The 16,610-nt window shown below is 42.0% G+C and overlaps 1 protein-coding gene across 4 annotated transcripts; it reads left to right on the forward strand.

Annotated features, from left to right (window-relative positions):
* Positions 1 to 261: 261 nt before the first annotated feature.
* Positions 262 to 16,187, forward strand: atf7a (activating transcription factor 7a). 4 transcript variants are annotated; one of them, XM_074682172.1, is made up of 12 exons: positions 262 to 336; positions 5,330 to 5,401; positions 8,063 to 8,159; positions 8,383 to 8,492; positions 8,834 to 8,998; positions 9,182 to 9,330; positions 12,107 to 12,200; positions 12,299 to 12,418; positions 13,261 to 13,410; positions 13,660 to 13,848; positions 14,300 to 14,405; positions 14,596 to 16,187. In XM_074682172.1, the coding sequence occupies exons 2-12, from the start codon at positions 5,354 to 5,356 to the stop codon at positions 14,826 to 14,828; spliced, it is 1,461 nt and encodes a 486-aa protein (XP_074538273.1). In that variant the 5' UTR covers positions 262 to 336; positions 5,330 to 5,353; the 3' UTR covers positions 14,829 to 16,187. The 4 variants fall into 4 exon arrangements, with proteins under 4 accessions (XP_074538273.1, XP_074538274.1, XP_074538272.1 ...); XM_074682173.1 differs by lacking the exon at positions 262 to 336 and adding an exon at positions 369 to 554; XM_074682171.1 differs by lacking the exon at positions 262 to 336 and having other exon boundaries at positions 5,303 to 5,401; positions 14,596 to 14,877; positions 14,993 to 16,187.
* The last annotated feature ends 423 nt before the right edge of the window (positions 16,188 to 16,610 follow it).

The raw sequence follows: 16,610 nt of genomic DNA on the forward strand, positions 1-16,610 counted from the left end.
GAGTAAGTGAAATAAATTAAGGGGCTTTGATTGTGCTTCCTGAGATGCAACTTTTTGAAGTAAAAAACTGGTCTTCCTAAAATAATAACCGGTCAACATTTAGAAGGATTAAAAAAAAACTTTCGTAAGGTGAAGAGTATTACAGTGTTGCAACGGTGGGCGTTAGGCCCATATACTGTATAAAACAGGTTAGGCCTCTACTTTTTTCTCTGAAAACATTGCAAGGCGTCTGGCGACGAGAGCTCTCGTGAATTAACGCGATATTTCGACGTCAAGGGGAGTGTCAAATTCCAAGAGAGAGGAGAGGAGAGGGGAGACAGCAAGAGGGGCGCGAGGGTGAGTTTGTAAACACTTAATTACCTTTAAAATCTCGTTAGATATTTCAAATACACGAAACGGATCCACAATGTAGCTCGGTGTGTGAGTTTTCAGTGTTTTTGGTTGTAAAAAGTAGACGTCCTTCAATTTGTCAAAACTGTTGTGGCAGCAACAACGTTTCATTCGGACCCACATCTCGCCTTGCACCAAAGTGTCAGTCCGCTAACCAACTAACTGTAAGCTTTTTTCAGTTTGTGTGATTTTGACTGTCTGTAAAGCCTTTGAGAAACAGAAGTTCACCTCAGACACTAGCAAAATAGTGTCAACGTGTCTTTATTGTCATCGCTAAAAATGGTTGTAGCGCTGTTATTGCTGATTTTGAGAGCAAGTTCGGCCTGTTGTTAACGCTAGCCACACCAGCTAACCATTAGTTTTTCATGGATGCAAAAAAGTTGATTTCGGGGTTTTAACCAATAAGATTCGAGTGGCCGACGTTATTGACAGGGCCGAGAGCCGTGTACGCAGCAGATGCTTTTGAGTGACGTGCTTACAGCCAATTGCTGAAAAGAAAAGGCGGTCTTGTTACGGTAAAAGGCAGGGCTTCGTTTGCCCGTCCGTCGCCAGACGGTAATGAAGACCGAAAAAGACAAACTTTTCAGACCGTTCAGTATAGTCTGGAAAAGGGGACCAAATTACGTAGAAAAGAGTATTTTAATGCACCATAGCTTCTTAACATACCGCAAAACCCTCGGAGAATATCAGTCCATTTGTCTTTTGGCGGCAGAGTATGCTGAACCGATAACTGGGTCTGCAGGAAAAGTCTCCAAAGAAATTCAAAGTCTCAAGTAATATTGATATCCATAGTATTGCAATGTGAGCTGCTCAGCGCCCCAGGATCCGTATCCCCATGCATGTCAACACCTTCATTAGGAATGTAGGTCATGTTTTTGGCAGTGTTATACCTCATTCCATCACATAGAGTTACACCAGAGAAAACTGCACCCTGTTCGGTCCAACCACACATATTGACCCACTCTGGGTGATGATATAGCTTTGAGACTTTAGGCAACATAAATATTATTAGTGGTAACTAAGAGAAACACATTACACATATGGGGAACAAATTTATTCATTCAGATATGCTTGCACAGCATGTGTCCAGTAAGTATGAATTCATCCTGTCAATTTTTTTGATACATTATTTGATTAAGGTGGAAAGAAACATTTTTGAACATCAAAAAGCATTTGTAGACCTGTGATGACACTCAAAAAATATGATTTAGTTTTTCATTTTTTAAATTAATGTTAAAACACAACAATAATGTGAGACAAAACAGGTACAAAGTTGTCATCCGAAAGTCAAATGGACACAGTGTTTCTGATTTAATTTTAGAAAACTACCCGGAGTCCAGCCGGCATCATCCTGCATTGTATCGCGGGTTTAGCTTTTAGGCTTGGTAATGCAGACACTGATATAGAATTTCATTTGTTCCATTTACAAATTCTCAGGTTTACTTTCGCTTACATAAACACTCGATGGCTGTGGCACTGAGCTTAAAAAGTCTGCCTCTGATGCTTGAAGTCTAACTAACAGGATTGATTGTAATTCATCAGTTAAACGATCTGTTAATTGACCCATAACTCATAGCATTTATTTCCTTTACTTCACATGCGGCGCTAACCCCATTCACACTCTCCCTTTCTCTCCCTTTCTGTTTTTTTTTTTCTGGTTTTTGCGGGGTCTCCCCTACCCTCTGGCAATTCAAGCCTCAGATTCCAGAGTCATGGCTGCAGAGCGAGCTATTAATACAGTTTGTTTAGTCAGTTTCCTAGCAGGCTGCATCAAACACTGGATGGCTGTGGCTGATTATAGCCGGGACTCGTTCCCCTACACCTGCTGAGTCTGAGAAATCCAAGTTAACGGTGAGACTTTGGCCGCGGCTCAATGAGACAGGACAGGAATTAGGGCGTTTTGAATGCTTCTGTGTCACCTTGGATGAAAGGAGGTAAAAAATAGACAGACTTGATATCCATACCTGTAATGAATACCTGAGATTTGTATCAGGATAAATGTGACTGCCAGACTGATTTATTGTTGAGGTCTGCAATAACTGTGAGTGTTTAACAGCACACTGTGAATAAATACCTAATCAACCAGGCTACATGAATGAGAAACATCAATTATTGTTCAAAAAGATTAACAGCATTTTATTCAGGATACATGTAAACGAAGCAGAGAAGTGTAAACAGAGCAGCGAATGAGTCTTTATGATGCTCTTTAAGGTAAATTGTCTAAGTTATGCATTAGATGCTGCAGAAACGAGTGTAACGCATCTGTTTTAATCAGGTTTAAATATTTGTTTGGAAGCTTTAAAAATAAATGGTCTTTTTCCAGCCCTGTTATATGAAAGTTGGTCTGGAAATCACACATGTTGCCAGTCTGCCAAGTTAATGTCTAGCATGTCCTTAGTAAGATGTAAACTCTGAAATCTGTTTCCGCTCCGCACGCCAGATGTGTCCGTTCCTCATGCTCTCCACACCCTTGGTATAACGAGCTCCACCAAGTATCACGTTTGCAGACGCATCTCTGCACAAATAGACTCAGTGGATTGGGCGAACTTGTGAGGGTTCTGGCACCAACCTGTTGCCTTTCTCCTGAATACGGGAGGTCTGCTTTTATCAGCCCTCTGGTTTGCACAGAGACGGATGAGGCTTTTGCTTACACGCACAATGCAGACCCCTTCTCCTGATGAAGAAACGGAGCTAAGCTAAGAGACACAACTGCTGGGCCTGTTACGAGCCCAGCGTCACGGGAGAGCGTTGTATTCCACCGCAAGCCTTCAGTAATCATGTGTTGGCTCGGGGATAGCTGTCTTCAGCAGAGAGAGGAAGGAGGAAAAAAATACCGAGTTCAACTTTGGGAAAACTTTCAAACATTCATTCCTGGCCAACGTTATGAATAATCTGTCCTACTCAATAATGTCAGGCGACATGCTCACACCGTGTAGTTCATACAACTAAACATCAAATTATGGCAAAACAAAACATATTGAAGAATACAGTGCAGATGCTGCACATCTCAGGTTTTAAAGTGCATAAACATGATGAATTAAATAAATTATCAATGCTGTAAACACCAAGTCAGAACAACACAGAGGTTCAGAGGCTTTCACGCTAACATGTTTAGGAAAGAGTACACACTTCCTAAGTTTTAAGAGGGAGTGTCAGAGCATTACGGATGGATGCCAGTCCTTCACACGCCTGCTTCAGCAGAATGAGTGGAAGAATGTTATTGAGCAGAAGTCGGTGGCTTTGGTTATGAAAGCGTTTTCGCTTGTACACACTGCAAGCTCCTTGATGTGTGTTGCCAGTTGCTGTGCTGTCAGTGGGACAATGTTGTGTAATAACAACCAGACGTCACTTTAGGCCAGTTAAATCATTAATGTCCCTCGTCGGTTGTCATCCCTCCACTTCAGTGATTTCAATCCGCGGTTTGTCTTGACATGGTGTGTACTTCGGCTGTAGGTGATTGGGTGATGGAGAGTGCAGTTTTAGTTTGTGTAGCTCTAATATTCCAAAGAGTGGGATGTAGAATTTGTCGTCTCTTGTAAAACTTTGGAAGTGTACTAGGGATGCACGATATTGGATTTTTGCCGATATAGCAAAACCCCTTTTGGCCGATAGCGATACCGATAATCACAAGTTTGTTTGTTTTTTTCACTGTAAAGAAAGCTAAGTCTATCCTGTACTGGAATTTATATGTTACTCTTATTGTGACGGTCTTATTGATTAAGAAACACACATAAAACAAGAAAAAAAAACATTTGATTTTACCATAAATAAGAAATGTATTATTTTTTCAAACTCAAGACATTCAGTATTGAAATACAGAAAAATAATTTCTTTAGATCACATGAACTTTAAATGTACAATGCATTTTTAAACATAACCAAGTTGCATTTGATTATTTTAGAGCTACTGTAACAACCTGGTGACAGACACAGAGCTCTGCAGTGCAAATAAATGAAGTGCTACATTTTATTTAAGGAGCTTATTTTTCAGATGGAAAATAATAATAATCCTAACTGAATAGCACCTTATCGGCTGTGCCTACTGGCAGAAATTTTCATATCTGCCGATACCGATAAACGTGTTTTTAAGCTTTTATCAGCCGATATCGAAATTGTGCCGATAATATCGTGCATCCCTAAAGTGTACTTAGTTCATCTAAATCCAATTATTTGTGCAATCCCTTTAAGTTCTGTCAAACCTTATTATACAAATGCAAGTATTTTTAAAAGTATGTGTTAATTCAGTTTTATGGAATCCCTGTAACACTCATTTCAAGTTTTCCCAACAGTAAGCGTTACTTTGACCCGCTTGAGTTAAAGAGGAAAAACACATCCGATGTGAGCGATACAGGAACTCTTCATGTTAAGATTAAGTATCAGTTAAAGGAAAGAAAATAAACTTTTAATTTGAAATAATTTTATGAATAGTTGTATCTTTCAGCATTATGATAGCAACAAATAAACAAAGTGAGACGCTTTGGTAGATGAAAGTTTTGATAGATGATAGGTTTGATAGGCCCCGCAGTGAGAGGAACGGTTCAGTCAATGAGGAGAAGACCGGAGGAGGCGGTAAGAGGTTGGGAGGTGCTCGAGAGGTGAGAAAAAGGAGTGGTAATGAGAGAAGGAGGGATCAGGAGTGAGGGAAAATGAGACAGAAGGAGAGAGCGATGTCTTTGTGTTAACAGTAGCCGTGGCTCTCTCCTGGAAGCGGCTTCTCATTGGCCAGCCTGGAGCCCCCCTGTGTGAAGGAAGTATCACCAGGGAAACTTCGTCTTGCTGCCTCTGTGCATGTTTTCCTCCTTGCCAGGGTTATTTTTAAATAGCGTTCGGCTTCCTGCTCAGACTGAGGACTACAAGCCACAGCATCCCTGTTTTGTTGTTTTCAGGATCACAAATCAAGACAAGTTGCAGCAATGTTCTCCTCTTCTCCTCTTCCACAGTTACATTGCAAACTTTTTGCAAAAATGGGGGATGACCGACCTTTTGTGTGCAATGCTCCTGGCTGTGGACAGGTGAGTCCTCTCTCTCTATGGGTTCACATGTGTGCATGATGTTTTGAAAGTTTTTCCTGCAGCTACCTGGAGCTACTTTCTCTAAGTGTGTTTAAAAAGAAGATGAAAGAAAGAAAAGGGAAAATTCGCCCTGAAATCACTTCTTATTTGCAATTTCAGTGAACTGCATGAAGACACTCAGACTTCTGATCACACTTTCTCTCAGTGCCAGACTAAGCCAACTTGCTTTGATTTTAACACTCTTAATGAGCATGGTAGCACAGATAGCGTCCTTGCTAGCATGCTCTCTCTTGAGACAATGCTGTCTCCTTCTGTAATGACTCACTGGAAGCTCCAGTGAATAATCAGAGCACAGTCATTGTTTCAACCTGTCACTGTTGACTTCCAGCGCCTGCAGACACAGGTTTGAGCCAGGCAGTGACTCAGCTGAGCACCAATAGTGCATTCACATGCCAGCAACGTGGTGTGTTGTCAGGGCTTGGCCTCGTATCACAGCAAACCAAAAGAAATGTGCTCTAAGAGTCATGACTGTTCAGCGCAGGAAATGTCACGTCTGATGCGGAGCTTAATGAGCTGTCTGACGCTGTCTTCAGCTGTGTTTCCTCAGAGTTATGAATTACCTCTCAGGTCTGGGGGAAGAAAGTGTTTATGAGGTTTCGTAACTTTTGTGATTCATCAGCCTTCTTCGCTCTCTGATCAGAGGCCATGTGTTCATGGGCTTTGTGGTTTAAACAACAAGCATGTTCAGCGGTGAAACATGCATGTGTGGGATAAATAAATGATGATTAGTTTGTTTTTTCCCCCTTCTCAGAATATCATGGACACTGAGGGACAGTCAACCTGAATATTTTAACTTGTCTCTCATGTTGTACTCTACATTTTTCATGTGTGGATACATTTTTCAGAACAACAGACTGGCATGAAAAATAAAGTGATGACACTGTGGATCTGCAGCTACAGATGTTTGTCCCAGAAAGAGAGAAAGAGACCGGGTGGCTCTGGTAGCGTTGAAACGGTCCACTAACGTTCACAAGCAAGCATTAGTCGCTGAGTTTGGGGGTATGCAGTTTGGTGGCACTCAGGGTTTATCACAAAAATCTGACTTGAAAAACTGCAGCTGGGATCTATTTGGTGAAAGCAGCTAAACCACACACAAAGACGAATGACAAGAAGAAAACAAAAGCTTTTAAAGCTGAAATCTCTCTTTAGAGGAGAGAGAAAAAGTGTCGATTTTTGACTCAGAGATTCGATTCTGTCACACAGTGAACCCAGGCTAGTGTGATGTGAAATTTTAAGAAGATGTTTTCCTTGAAACGTTGTCAAAATAGGCCAATTTTAGCTGCACATCATTTGTTATCTGACTTTGAAAATGCTAAAGGCCATGATCAGGATTTTTTTTTTTAGCGACAGTTTTTATTGCCCTGCTCTAGGGCTGCATCTGTTTAGTGATTTAAAGTAAAATGATAAAATCTGGTTGTGATATCAGCTAAACTTTAAAAAGCTTCCTGCTTTTCTTTTATCATGTTTGGTGAATTTGATTTTTGTCCTTTTTGACACAGAAAACTTTGTTTATGTTTATTGTTTTCAGAGTTCCTATTGTGTCAAAGCTCTTTAACTGTTGCCCTTTACAGGCAACAGTTGTCTACCGGGAAAGTCTGAATCACGCCCATAATAGAACAAGAATGATTGACTCCTGGCTTTGCTCAGGGTTTTCCTTTTACAAAGTTAACAACAACAACCCCCCCCAATTTCTATAAAGCCCAGATCTCAGTGTGTGGGGAGGGGTAACCCTAGCTGCCTGTATCTCATACAGGGAGATTAGCTGGAGATAGTTTCCTACACAGGACCCTGCAGTCTTGCTCAGAGGAAAGAGACAAATCAGACATGCAGTTGTATTGGTGATGCTGCCTGGTGGGGCTAAAAATAAGCCCCCTGACACTTGACTGTGTTTCCACTTTGCTCTCTCACGTCCGAACTCGCAACTGCAACGCAGTGCCCCCAAAATAGGCTCCAGTTACTGGTGAATAGGCTTGTGTCTGAGCCAAGATGATTCCTCCCCCGTCTCTGACTGATTCACCACATTACTTCTCTAAAGAAGAAGCAGCATGTCTCTGACAAAGCTGTTTGTTCTCTCTTTGAGGTCTGATTTACCTTAATGCCAGACCTTTTACAAAAAAGTATCAGAACATGAGCAGTAAAGAGACAAACTGTAAGACGTTTTACAGCACCTGAGTGTTTCACACTGAGCTGCACGTCTTTTGACTTTGGGCTGCTGTATTTACACTTCGTCAGCTTGTCAGCATACTCTGCCATTTACATTCCCTAACTTACTGATGCCAAAGCAAAGCTGGTTTTATTAAAACTGAAGCTGAATAACTGTTTTGTTCGTTTTTCTGAGTCCATGTATGATGGGTTTTGTAAACATATGGAACTGTACACCACAGACTCTTTTTTTCATTGTAGTTACTATCATAATTTGTACATAACCAGCATTGGGCTAAATCTCCAAGAGATCATCTGTCTGTGACTACTGCAATGTGATATATGAGTTACATTAATGTAGGTCTTCTCTTTAGGTCACTAGGACAGGTAGACATTTACCTGCAGGCTTCTCTATATAATGTACTTCTCTCTACTCGTTTTTTCTATCATTTGTCGCAGAGGTTTACTAATGAGGACCACTTGGCTGTTCACAAACACAAGCACGAGATGACACTAAAATTTGGACCAGCCAGGACCGACTCCGTCATTATCGCAGGTACTGTTTCGGAGCACGGCTTAGTAAAATATCCATTCCCGGGTTCAAATAAGACTGATATACATACGTCACCGCCGGTGTGTTCCAGCGCTGTTAACACAGCTCCAAGAAAAGCAGCTCAAAACGCAAATTTATGACATAAGATTCTATATTTAATTTCAAGTGTGAACTTAGTGTGAAAGCGTTATTTGCATATTTATCTGTGTTCATTCCCTTTTGCCAGACCAGACACCTACTCCCACCCGCTTCCTAAAGAACTGCGAGGAGGTTGGTCTGTTCAACGAGCTGGGCAGCTCCTTTGAGCAAGATGAGGACGAGAAGAGAAAAAGCTCTGTAAGGATGGCATGGGTTTATTAAATGTGTTTTTTTTCTACAGTTTTTTCATCTGTGTGTGTCCCTGTATTTATTTTTGTGTACAGTATGCAGTGACATGTCTCTTTCATATTTTAAGAATTGATATTGTCAAATAATTATTGTTTGCGTCAGCTTTTGTTGATTTAAACTACCCCAAAAAGGACTTGTTCAATGTGCACAGTGTGTTTATGGCGTTTATAGAGGTGTTAACTGTGTCATCTGAGCATAATTCCCTTTTTGACTGTCCGGTTGTCATTAATATTTTCAGTGATAAGTTGTGTCAACCCTTTATCCCTCTCTTTCTCTCCTGCTCTCCCCAGCTTCCTGCACCCAACTCTGTTGCTTTGGACATGAGCCTGCAGACGCCATCAGAGGTGAAGGTGAAAGAGGAGGAACCTGTAGAGGTCGACTCCTCGCCACCACACAGCCCTGATTCTATCTCCTACTCGTCAGACAGCAGCAGTGAGGCTCGGGTTAAAGGGAAGGTACGGATGAAACTGAGGGGGGGGGCTGAAACCTGAGGAAAAGGTACAGCTGATGATGTTTGCCCCAGATGATGCCTGGCATGTTGAAGCCATTGTTTCTGTTTTTTGAAAAGAGAAAAAAATGTAATTGGAAATTGTATTTTAACAGTTTTGTGTAGCTTAACCTCACTGCTGTTCTCACAGGACACACCACCCAGGAGTTCAGCCCCCACTCCCACCATTGTGCGTCCCGGTTCCCTCCCGCTACACCTTGGCTTTGATGCCCTTCAGCCCACCATGCCGTCACCAACATCTGTCATCACACAGACACCACCTTCCAATCGAACCCTGGGGTGAGTTTATCCTCTGACGTCTTAAGAGCTCATTCCCTTTTTAACTTTTCCCTCAAACAACTCGGGAACCTTTTGATTAAAACACTTTTTTGTTTATATCACCTTTGTATTCTTAATCTGCTGGTCTATGACTGAAGCTTTAAACTGTCAACTCCAAGATGTTCTTTATAGCTGCTCATCCTTACAATCATGAGGGGTGGGACTTAAAAGTGATACTCCGGGATGGAACAAGTTGGGTCCTATCACAAGGTTTAGGGCAGAAATTACCCCTACAGCAGTGTTTTTGTGCAGCAGAAGCCCAGGGCACCAAACATCCCCTCCCTGCTCCTCTGCCGGTTTCCTCTGCACTCAGACGGGGCCATTTTTTACTTGACCAAAAACACAAATAACGGACTCCCACCGAAAAACTCTGATAACGGTCTGCATTCACGCTTTATTGAGAGAATTTTCAGCGCTTTACTTTCGCACAAAAACACCGCTAAATAAGGCTCTAGTTCTCATCGTGTCTCTTCGTCCTGGCAGACTACCTGCGTTTGTTTATATCTGGCACGCCGTGCGCGCGGACTGATACACTAAGCGGCGAGCGCCTCGTAGCCAGCTGTGGCTCCGCAGCGGAGGTAGCGCCATTTTACGCCATGATGAGAACTAGAGCCTTATTTAGTGGTGTTTTTGTGTGAAAGTAACGCGCTGAAAATTCTCTAAATAAAGCGTGAATGCAGACCGATATCAGATTTTTTCGGTGGGAGTCCGTTTATTTGTGTTTTTGGTCAAGTAAAAAATGGCCCCGTCTGAGTGCAGAGGAAACCGGCAGAGGAGCCTTTAAGTAGTATCACTTTAATGCATTAATTAGGATTAATTAATTACAGAAAAAAATGTGTTAGAAATTGTCCCATTTTAATGCAGTTTATTGTTGCAGACAACACGCTATGTTTCTCAGTGCAGGAGTTCCTGGCATATCAAACATAGCCATGCACAAGGTGACACCCCCCAGTGTGGAAAGCACCCTAGAGACGCCAGGCTGATGACAAACATTGTGAAGGGGACAGCTGAGACGGTGTTGTTCAGCTCAGTGGATGGAATATCTAAGTAAAAAAAAATCTAATGGAAGTGTAGATAAGAGCATTCCTGTGCGCAAATTATGCAACAAAGAGTTTTAATATCATCAGAGCAATTCTCGCCTCGGGCACTCGATGTGTAGCGGCCAGAGATTGTGTATGATGGAAGTGAACACGGACGCCAGAGCCAGTCCTAGGATGAGCACACAGCGTCACCAACCCACACTTAAGTTTACAGAAAGTCCTTAAAAACTTTGATCTATTGGTTGAGCCTCGCAAACATTGCCTGCTTGAAATGCAGTAATGTTCCTTAAACTGAACCTTGTATTTAAAATGTAGATTTGATTGAAAATAGACATACAACATAAACAATAAACATGATTTAGGGCATGAATTTCATGACCAGTGAGTCTAACTGCCTGGTGATGTGTGTGTGCTCTGCGTCAGTGTGTCTCTGTCGGAGCTACAGTCGCTGCTGACTGTCAGTTCTCAGCTTCCCATCAGCTGATGCTTGTGTGAACTAAAGCTGATATACTCGCACTAAACTATGACTGTGGGTGCATAGCGTTGCATGCTGGTATTTATTTAATAGGTGGTTGTAGGTTTAAGGTGTTCAGTTTTTTTCTAATTTGCTGAACAGGAGATATGACTTCACTCTGAGTTTTCAGGCTGATCCACTGGGAGCTGTCAGCTGCTTCATATTCGCACAGTTTTGATGGATGTGTTTGTTTTATTTACCCAGTGTGCCCTGTTAGTTGAATAGTGCCTGTGGAGGGATGTCTGTTTCGCCAGGATAGGACACTAACTTCATTATTTCTAAAATTAAAAATGTTTCATGAAGTTGTGAAAAGACAAGCCTCAGGAAAAACACCCAGTTGTTATTTTTTAGATCATCTTTCTGTGAAACTGAGTTCAAAAGCCTTCCCTGTTAGGCCCTGAAACATTGTTTCAGCTCATGTACATGTCATTGCATTGATTCAGTGATCTGCCATGATCTATTTTAATTGAAAAATGTTTGCTTCTCATGTCAAATTGATATACGATTAGATGTGATTAATTTTGATGAAGTAATTACTGATTATTTTTTTAATCAAGTCGCACTACTAATACATATCTTTTTATTTTTAATGAATTCTTTGTTAATATTGACAAATGGTGTTTTGCTTTCACTTAATGAAGATAGATACATGTAGGCATTATTAGAAATACACTTTTTACTGCAAAAAACTGAAATCTTATCAAGTGTTTTTGTCTTTTTTTAAGTAAAAATTGTCTTGTTATACTTGATATGAGTCACTTTCAACTTATCAATCCAGAAAAATGTCTTGTTTCAAGTTAAGAGCACAAAAATGAGGTTTGAATCGCTTGTAACCAGTAAAAAAAAATCTGCCAATGGAACAAGAAAAAATTGCTTGAAAATTTCCTTGAGACTAGAACAATGTCTTAATACAAGTAACTTTTCTCTTGTTCCATTGGCAGATTTTTTTTACTGGTTACGAGCAATTCAGACCTCATTTTTGTCCTTAAATAACTTTAAACAAGACATTTTTCTGGATTGGTCATGTGAATTTGGCTCATATTGAGTCTAAAAAGGAATTTTCTACTTAGAATAAGACAAAAACACTTTATAAGATTTCAGTTTTTCCAGTGTATCTAATTGCAGTGAAAGAAGATCAGAGAATCCTTTTCTTATTCTGCCCCTCTCTTGTTCGCCTATGCAGCTCTCCGACCAGCCACTACCCCATGATGATGCTTCCGTCTGGTCACGCAGTGCCCGTGCTCCCCGGTCCAGGACAGATACCCTCTGTCATTAATGTAATGCACAACCCTGGCGCTTCATAAGCTGTCACTCAACTTTCAGGCTAAGAAGTTTGTAATAAATATGTGGTTGTAATTTTTTTTATCATCTCCAGCTTGTCCGACCCATGTGCATGGTACCCAACATTCCTGGGATCCCTGGTCCTCCCCTGGGAGGCAGCAGCAGCGGCTCTAACTCCCCCTCTGGCTACAGCATCCACTCAGAGGCCAAGATGGTCAGCGCTAGATTAGCTCTCTATTTTTGTCTCCTTATCTCTTCTTTTTGTCTTCATCCTCACCCTCCAGCCTCCCTCTGCACTGGCTTACTTGATTCATCTTATGACTTTTTATTGCAGTCACTTGTTTATATAACTCTCAGACCACATCTCTCTACAGTTCTTTTTTATCAGATCTCATTTGTGCTCTGCTTTCTTGGATTGTAACTAATTTACATGCTGTTTGGCCACAAGATTTTTCAATCGATTACAAAAAGTTTCAGGGCATTATTAGGCAACATTTCCACACTAATACACAGAGAATACAGAAAACCATTAATAAGATAGAATAACATTACAAGCACAAAGTAAATAGGAAGGGGTGTCAGACAGGGATGGTGTTCATGCTACCCAGTAGTTATGACTGTTTCTCTGTTCTTAAGTGGGCTTTCATTTACCACAATCATGTATTTTTAGACTATTACCCCAAGCTGCATAATGTACCAAATCACAAAAAAAGAAAATCTTTGGAAAATTGTTCCAGAAATATACAACCTTATTTGGCTTACATCATCTGCAGTGCCCCAGGAACTGAACCAGTAAAAATGGTTGAGATGAAGCAGGATGTCACATGAGTGTAGTTCTGCTGGAACAAGCTGAGATACTGTGAGATACTGTCAGGTCAGCATAGGGGGAGATCACTGCTGAGTTAGAGCACCTTTTCTTTTATTTAGTCAGTATTGCAATCATTTCACCTCAGTTCTTGTTTTCTTTGCTTTTGTAGTGTAGAGATTTTTTGAGCAGACTGTTGGCTGCGTTCTAAAACTAATAGTCTTTATGTTGGTAACTTTTCTCTTCTGTAGCGTCTGAAGGCTGCGTTGTCCCAGCAGAGCCCGTCAGGACACAGTATGGGGATCATGGCCATGGGCAGCAGCCCAATGGTCCCTCAGAGGGCAGAGCAGAGTCAGCTGCTTGTTCAGCACCCAGATGCTCCTTCACCCGCACAACCTCAGGTACAGAGTTTTATCAATATTTAAAGATCTGAAAACAGTAAAAAGTGATTGAAGTGATTTGTGTGATATCACAATTAAAACCTGTTCCAGTCACATCAAACCTTGGCTTTACTTCTTGTAGTGACAATGTGCTCTGACCAAAATACTGCAACTATGACTCAAACTTCCCTTTTCTCTCTTGTCTGTCTTCCGCTCCCCTCCCCTGTCTGTTGGCTTCCTTCTTACCCTTTCCCCCTGTTCTCCGTCTAGGTATCTCCAGCACAGCCTACTGGTGGGCGGCGGCGGCGAACGGTAGACGATGACCCAGATGAAAGAAGGCAGCGCTTCCTCGAGAGGAATCGTGCGGCAGCATCACGCTGCAGACAGAAACGCAAACTGTGGGTCAGTTCTCTGGAGAAGAAGGCTGAGGAGCTCTGCACCCTCAACGTCTCGCTGTCGGTGAGTGGGCTTGGAGTGGGTGGGCTGAGGTGAAATGTGGCCTGTAGGAGGCCCGAGTTGGAGTGCATGTTGTCCCGCTGGCTTTGTGCGGTGCATGGTTTTTGCTATAAGTGGAAGTTTGTGAGGGGATTTCTAGATAAGTAAATCAGCTTGTGGAATTTTGGGTAATTTTACAAATGGATGAAGTTAGAGGCTTCATAACCACCACCCTCATTACCACTGGTTTCACATCCTTTCTGTGTTTTATGAATGTTTCAGGTTATTTTTACACTTAGTGACCACTTATCCAACAACCTTACAAAAATGGAAACTCGACTGCTTAGTTTTTCTTTCAGAGCACCTCTTACCAGATACACATGATTAACCTCGCCATCTCTCTGCCTTCAAAGGTGCACTAAATGTTTGAATGAGTTATTAAAACTTCTGTGTGAATTATTGTCTCATCCTCCAGAATGAAGTGTCTCTGTTGCGGAACGAGGTGGCCCATTTGAAACAGCTGTTGCTGGCCCACAAAGACTGTCCTGTGACCAACCTACAGAAGAAGACTGCCTACCTAGGTAAACCCTTGATTTTTCTATATTTGCCATAGCTATTTGACAAAATATGGAAACTAATAAAAAGAAATGTGGCAAAGAGCATTAAAATGTCCACAACTTTTCAAATTTCTCATCAGTAGTGAAATAATGGTCAAATATGTGGTCCAGTTTTCTGAAAAAAATCTGCCTTTTTGTCATTTTTTCTGTTTAGCTGCAGAAGAGAGTATGAAAGACACCTCAGAGCCCACAGGATCCCCTGCCCCTGTGATCCAGCACAGCTCGTTGGCGCCCAGCCCCTCTGCAGGGCAAAACGGCCTGAGCTCAAGGGCAGCAGCTGAGGCCATGGCTATGTCTGTGCTGGCAGGAATGGGCCAGCAGCAGAGGTCTGAGAGCGGACCCTCTCACATTATCATGGCTGCACAATCTCAATCCGCTGCCAGATGATGAGCGATGCCATCGCAGCCCAGAATTGGCTCACACTCATCACCCAGGGGTAAAAAAGAGCAGTGGACCCCCAGTCTCCCCCCTCCTGTATTCCCAAATCTAGAAGTCAGAATTTCTCATCTACTCCTTGCTGTGCTCCTCTGCTCTCTCTGACCCTCCTGCAGAGCCATAATGCTGTGGCCTGGAGCCCAGCGACAGCCTTCTGGGAATGGACCGAGACTTTTGAGAGAGCTTCCTGTTCACTTTGCCATAGACTACAGGGGCTGGACTCCACCCTCACATCCTCATTTCTTCCCTCTCGTGCTTCCCCGCTCATCTCTCCCTCAGTCAGAACGACTCCTCACTGGACTATAGGATTGCATGGCTCTGAGTGTACTTCCTAACTGCCTCGTGTGGACGCCGTAACAACACGTGTGTCCAACACACTGGTTTTGCAAAAACACTCATGATCAATTCAGGCACCAAACAACACACAGGGCTCCACACTGTTTCAGCAGGGCATAGTGCCTTGTTGATCCTCAACATTTTTAGCCATGCAGACACACCCACACACACACATACACAGGCCATCACAGTCTTTCTCCCTGTACACCCCTGGCTCCAAAGATGCAGTTGTCATCTAGACATCAGTGACTTGATATTCATTTGTACTCGTGAATGGTTTCACCTTGAGGTGATCTCCACCCAGACCCCAAACCTTACCTCATTCAAACCCCTCTGTGATGGAATAGATGAACTGTGCGTGTGATTGGCTATGTGTGTATATATTTATGTACATCAGAACATAGCAGTTTGCTTACTCCTGATCTCATACGTTAATAGCTGGATTGTTAGCATGTGACTTTTTCTATTAGGGTGTTATTTTGTGGATACAGTAAGCGCAGCTATATTTTTTTATTAATTGGCACATCCCAAGATCAGTCCACAGAACCAAAATATGCTAGATTGACAGTGTTTTATCTTAAGATTAGTATGTTTGAGGATATCTTTTTTTTTTAACCTGAAGGGAAATAAATCTCCTCCTCTTCTCCTCTCCTCCTCCGCCTCCTCCTCCTCCTCCTCTTCACTTTGATCTAAAATGGGCTGTTTATTAGTTTGTTATCAGATGCCTTTTCCATTTTTTGCGTATATTTCTGGTGACTGCGTTTCTCTGTGTGGGCTTTCGACTTACTGTAACTGTTATTTTCACACTTCTCAGGATGGTTGCACATCCTTGCTGCTCGTTGGAAGTGCGATGAACCGATCAGTCTCTGCTTTTTACCAAACCTAAACAAAGCCATAACGACAGAAATGACCCTCTCTCTCTGAATCTCCAAAGACAAACCTGGCACTTGTCATGAGAAAGGAAGTTCAGTTCTCGACTGTGACACAATCGTCTGTACAGAGTTACTTGTTACTTGCACTTGTTTGTTACAGTCTGTCATACTATGACTCATATGTTTGCCTTAAGATCACACAGGTGCCTCTGATATACCCACAACAAGGTTTGCTCATGTGAAAACACATTTGAGCCTCAGGAAAAAAAAGTCTGTATCCAGTCTCTTCAAGAAATAACAACTTAAGAATGCAAGGTATACAGAGGAACAGACTTCTAAATGCCTTGAAACTAAATTTTTAACCATACATCTCTCTTCAGTGGCATAAACTGAATCAACGGTGGTCTGTCATCTAGTGGAGAGAAACAGCAAAGACATATTAAAGCTCTGAGAGAGGATATAAGTAAGATTTCTTGTGACTTAATCTGACTGCCTCTGGTTTTAAAGAAGTCCCACCTAAGTACTC

This window comes from Halichoeres trimaculatus, unplaced genomic scaffold, assembly GCF_033239565.1.
Source record: "Halichoeres trimaculatus isolate MK-OKI-2021-1 unplaced genomic scaffold, fHalTri1.1 fHalTri1_scaffold_11, whole genome shotgun sequence".
In the NCBI taxonomy this organism is placed as follows: domain Eukaryota; kingdom Metazoa; phylum Chordata; class Actinopteri; order Labriformes; family Labridae; genus Halichoeres; species Halichoeres trimaculatus.

Bases quoted from the DNA above. Each gene is read 5' to 3' on its own strand.
- atf7a (XM_074682170.1), top strand. From the start codon at position 5,303: ATGTTCTCCTCTTCTCCTCTTCCACAGTTACATTGCAAACTTTTTGCA. The intron at 8,493-8,833 runs GTAAGGATGGCA...TGCTCTCCCCAG, and splicing joins ACGAGAAGAGAAAAAGCTCT to CTTCCTGCACCCAACTCTGT. The intron at 12,419-13,260 runs GTCAGCGCTAGA...TCTCTTCTGTAG, and splicing joins TCCACTCAGAGGCCAAGATG to CGTCTGAAGGCTGCGTTGTC.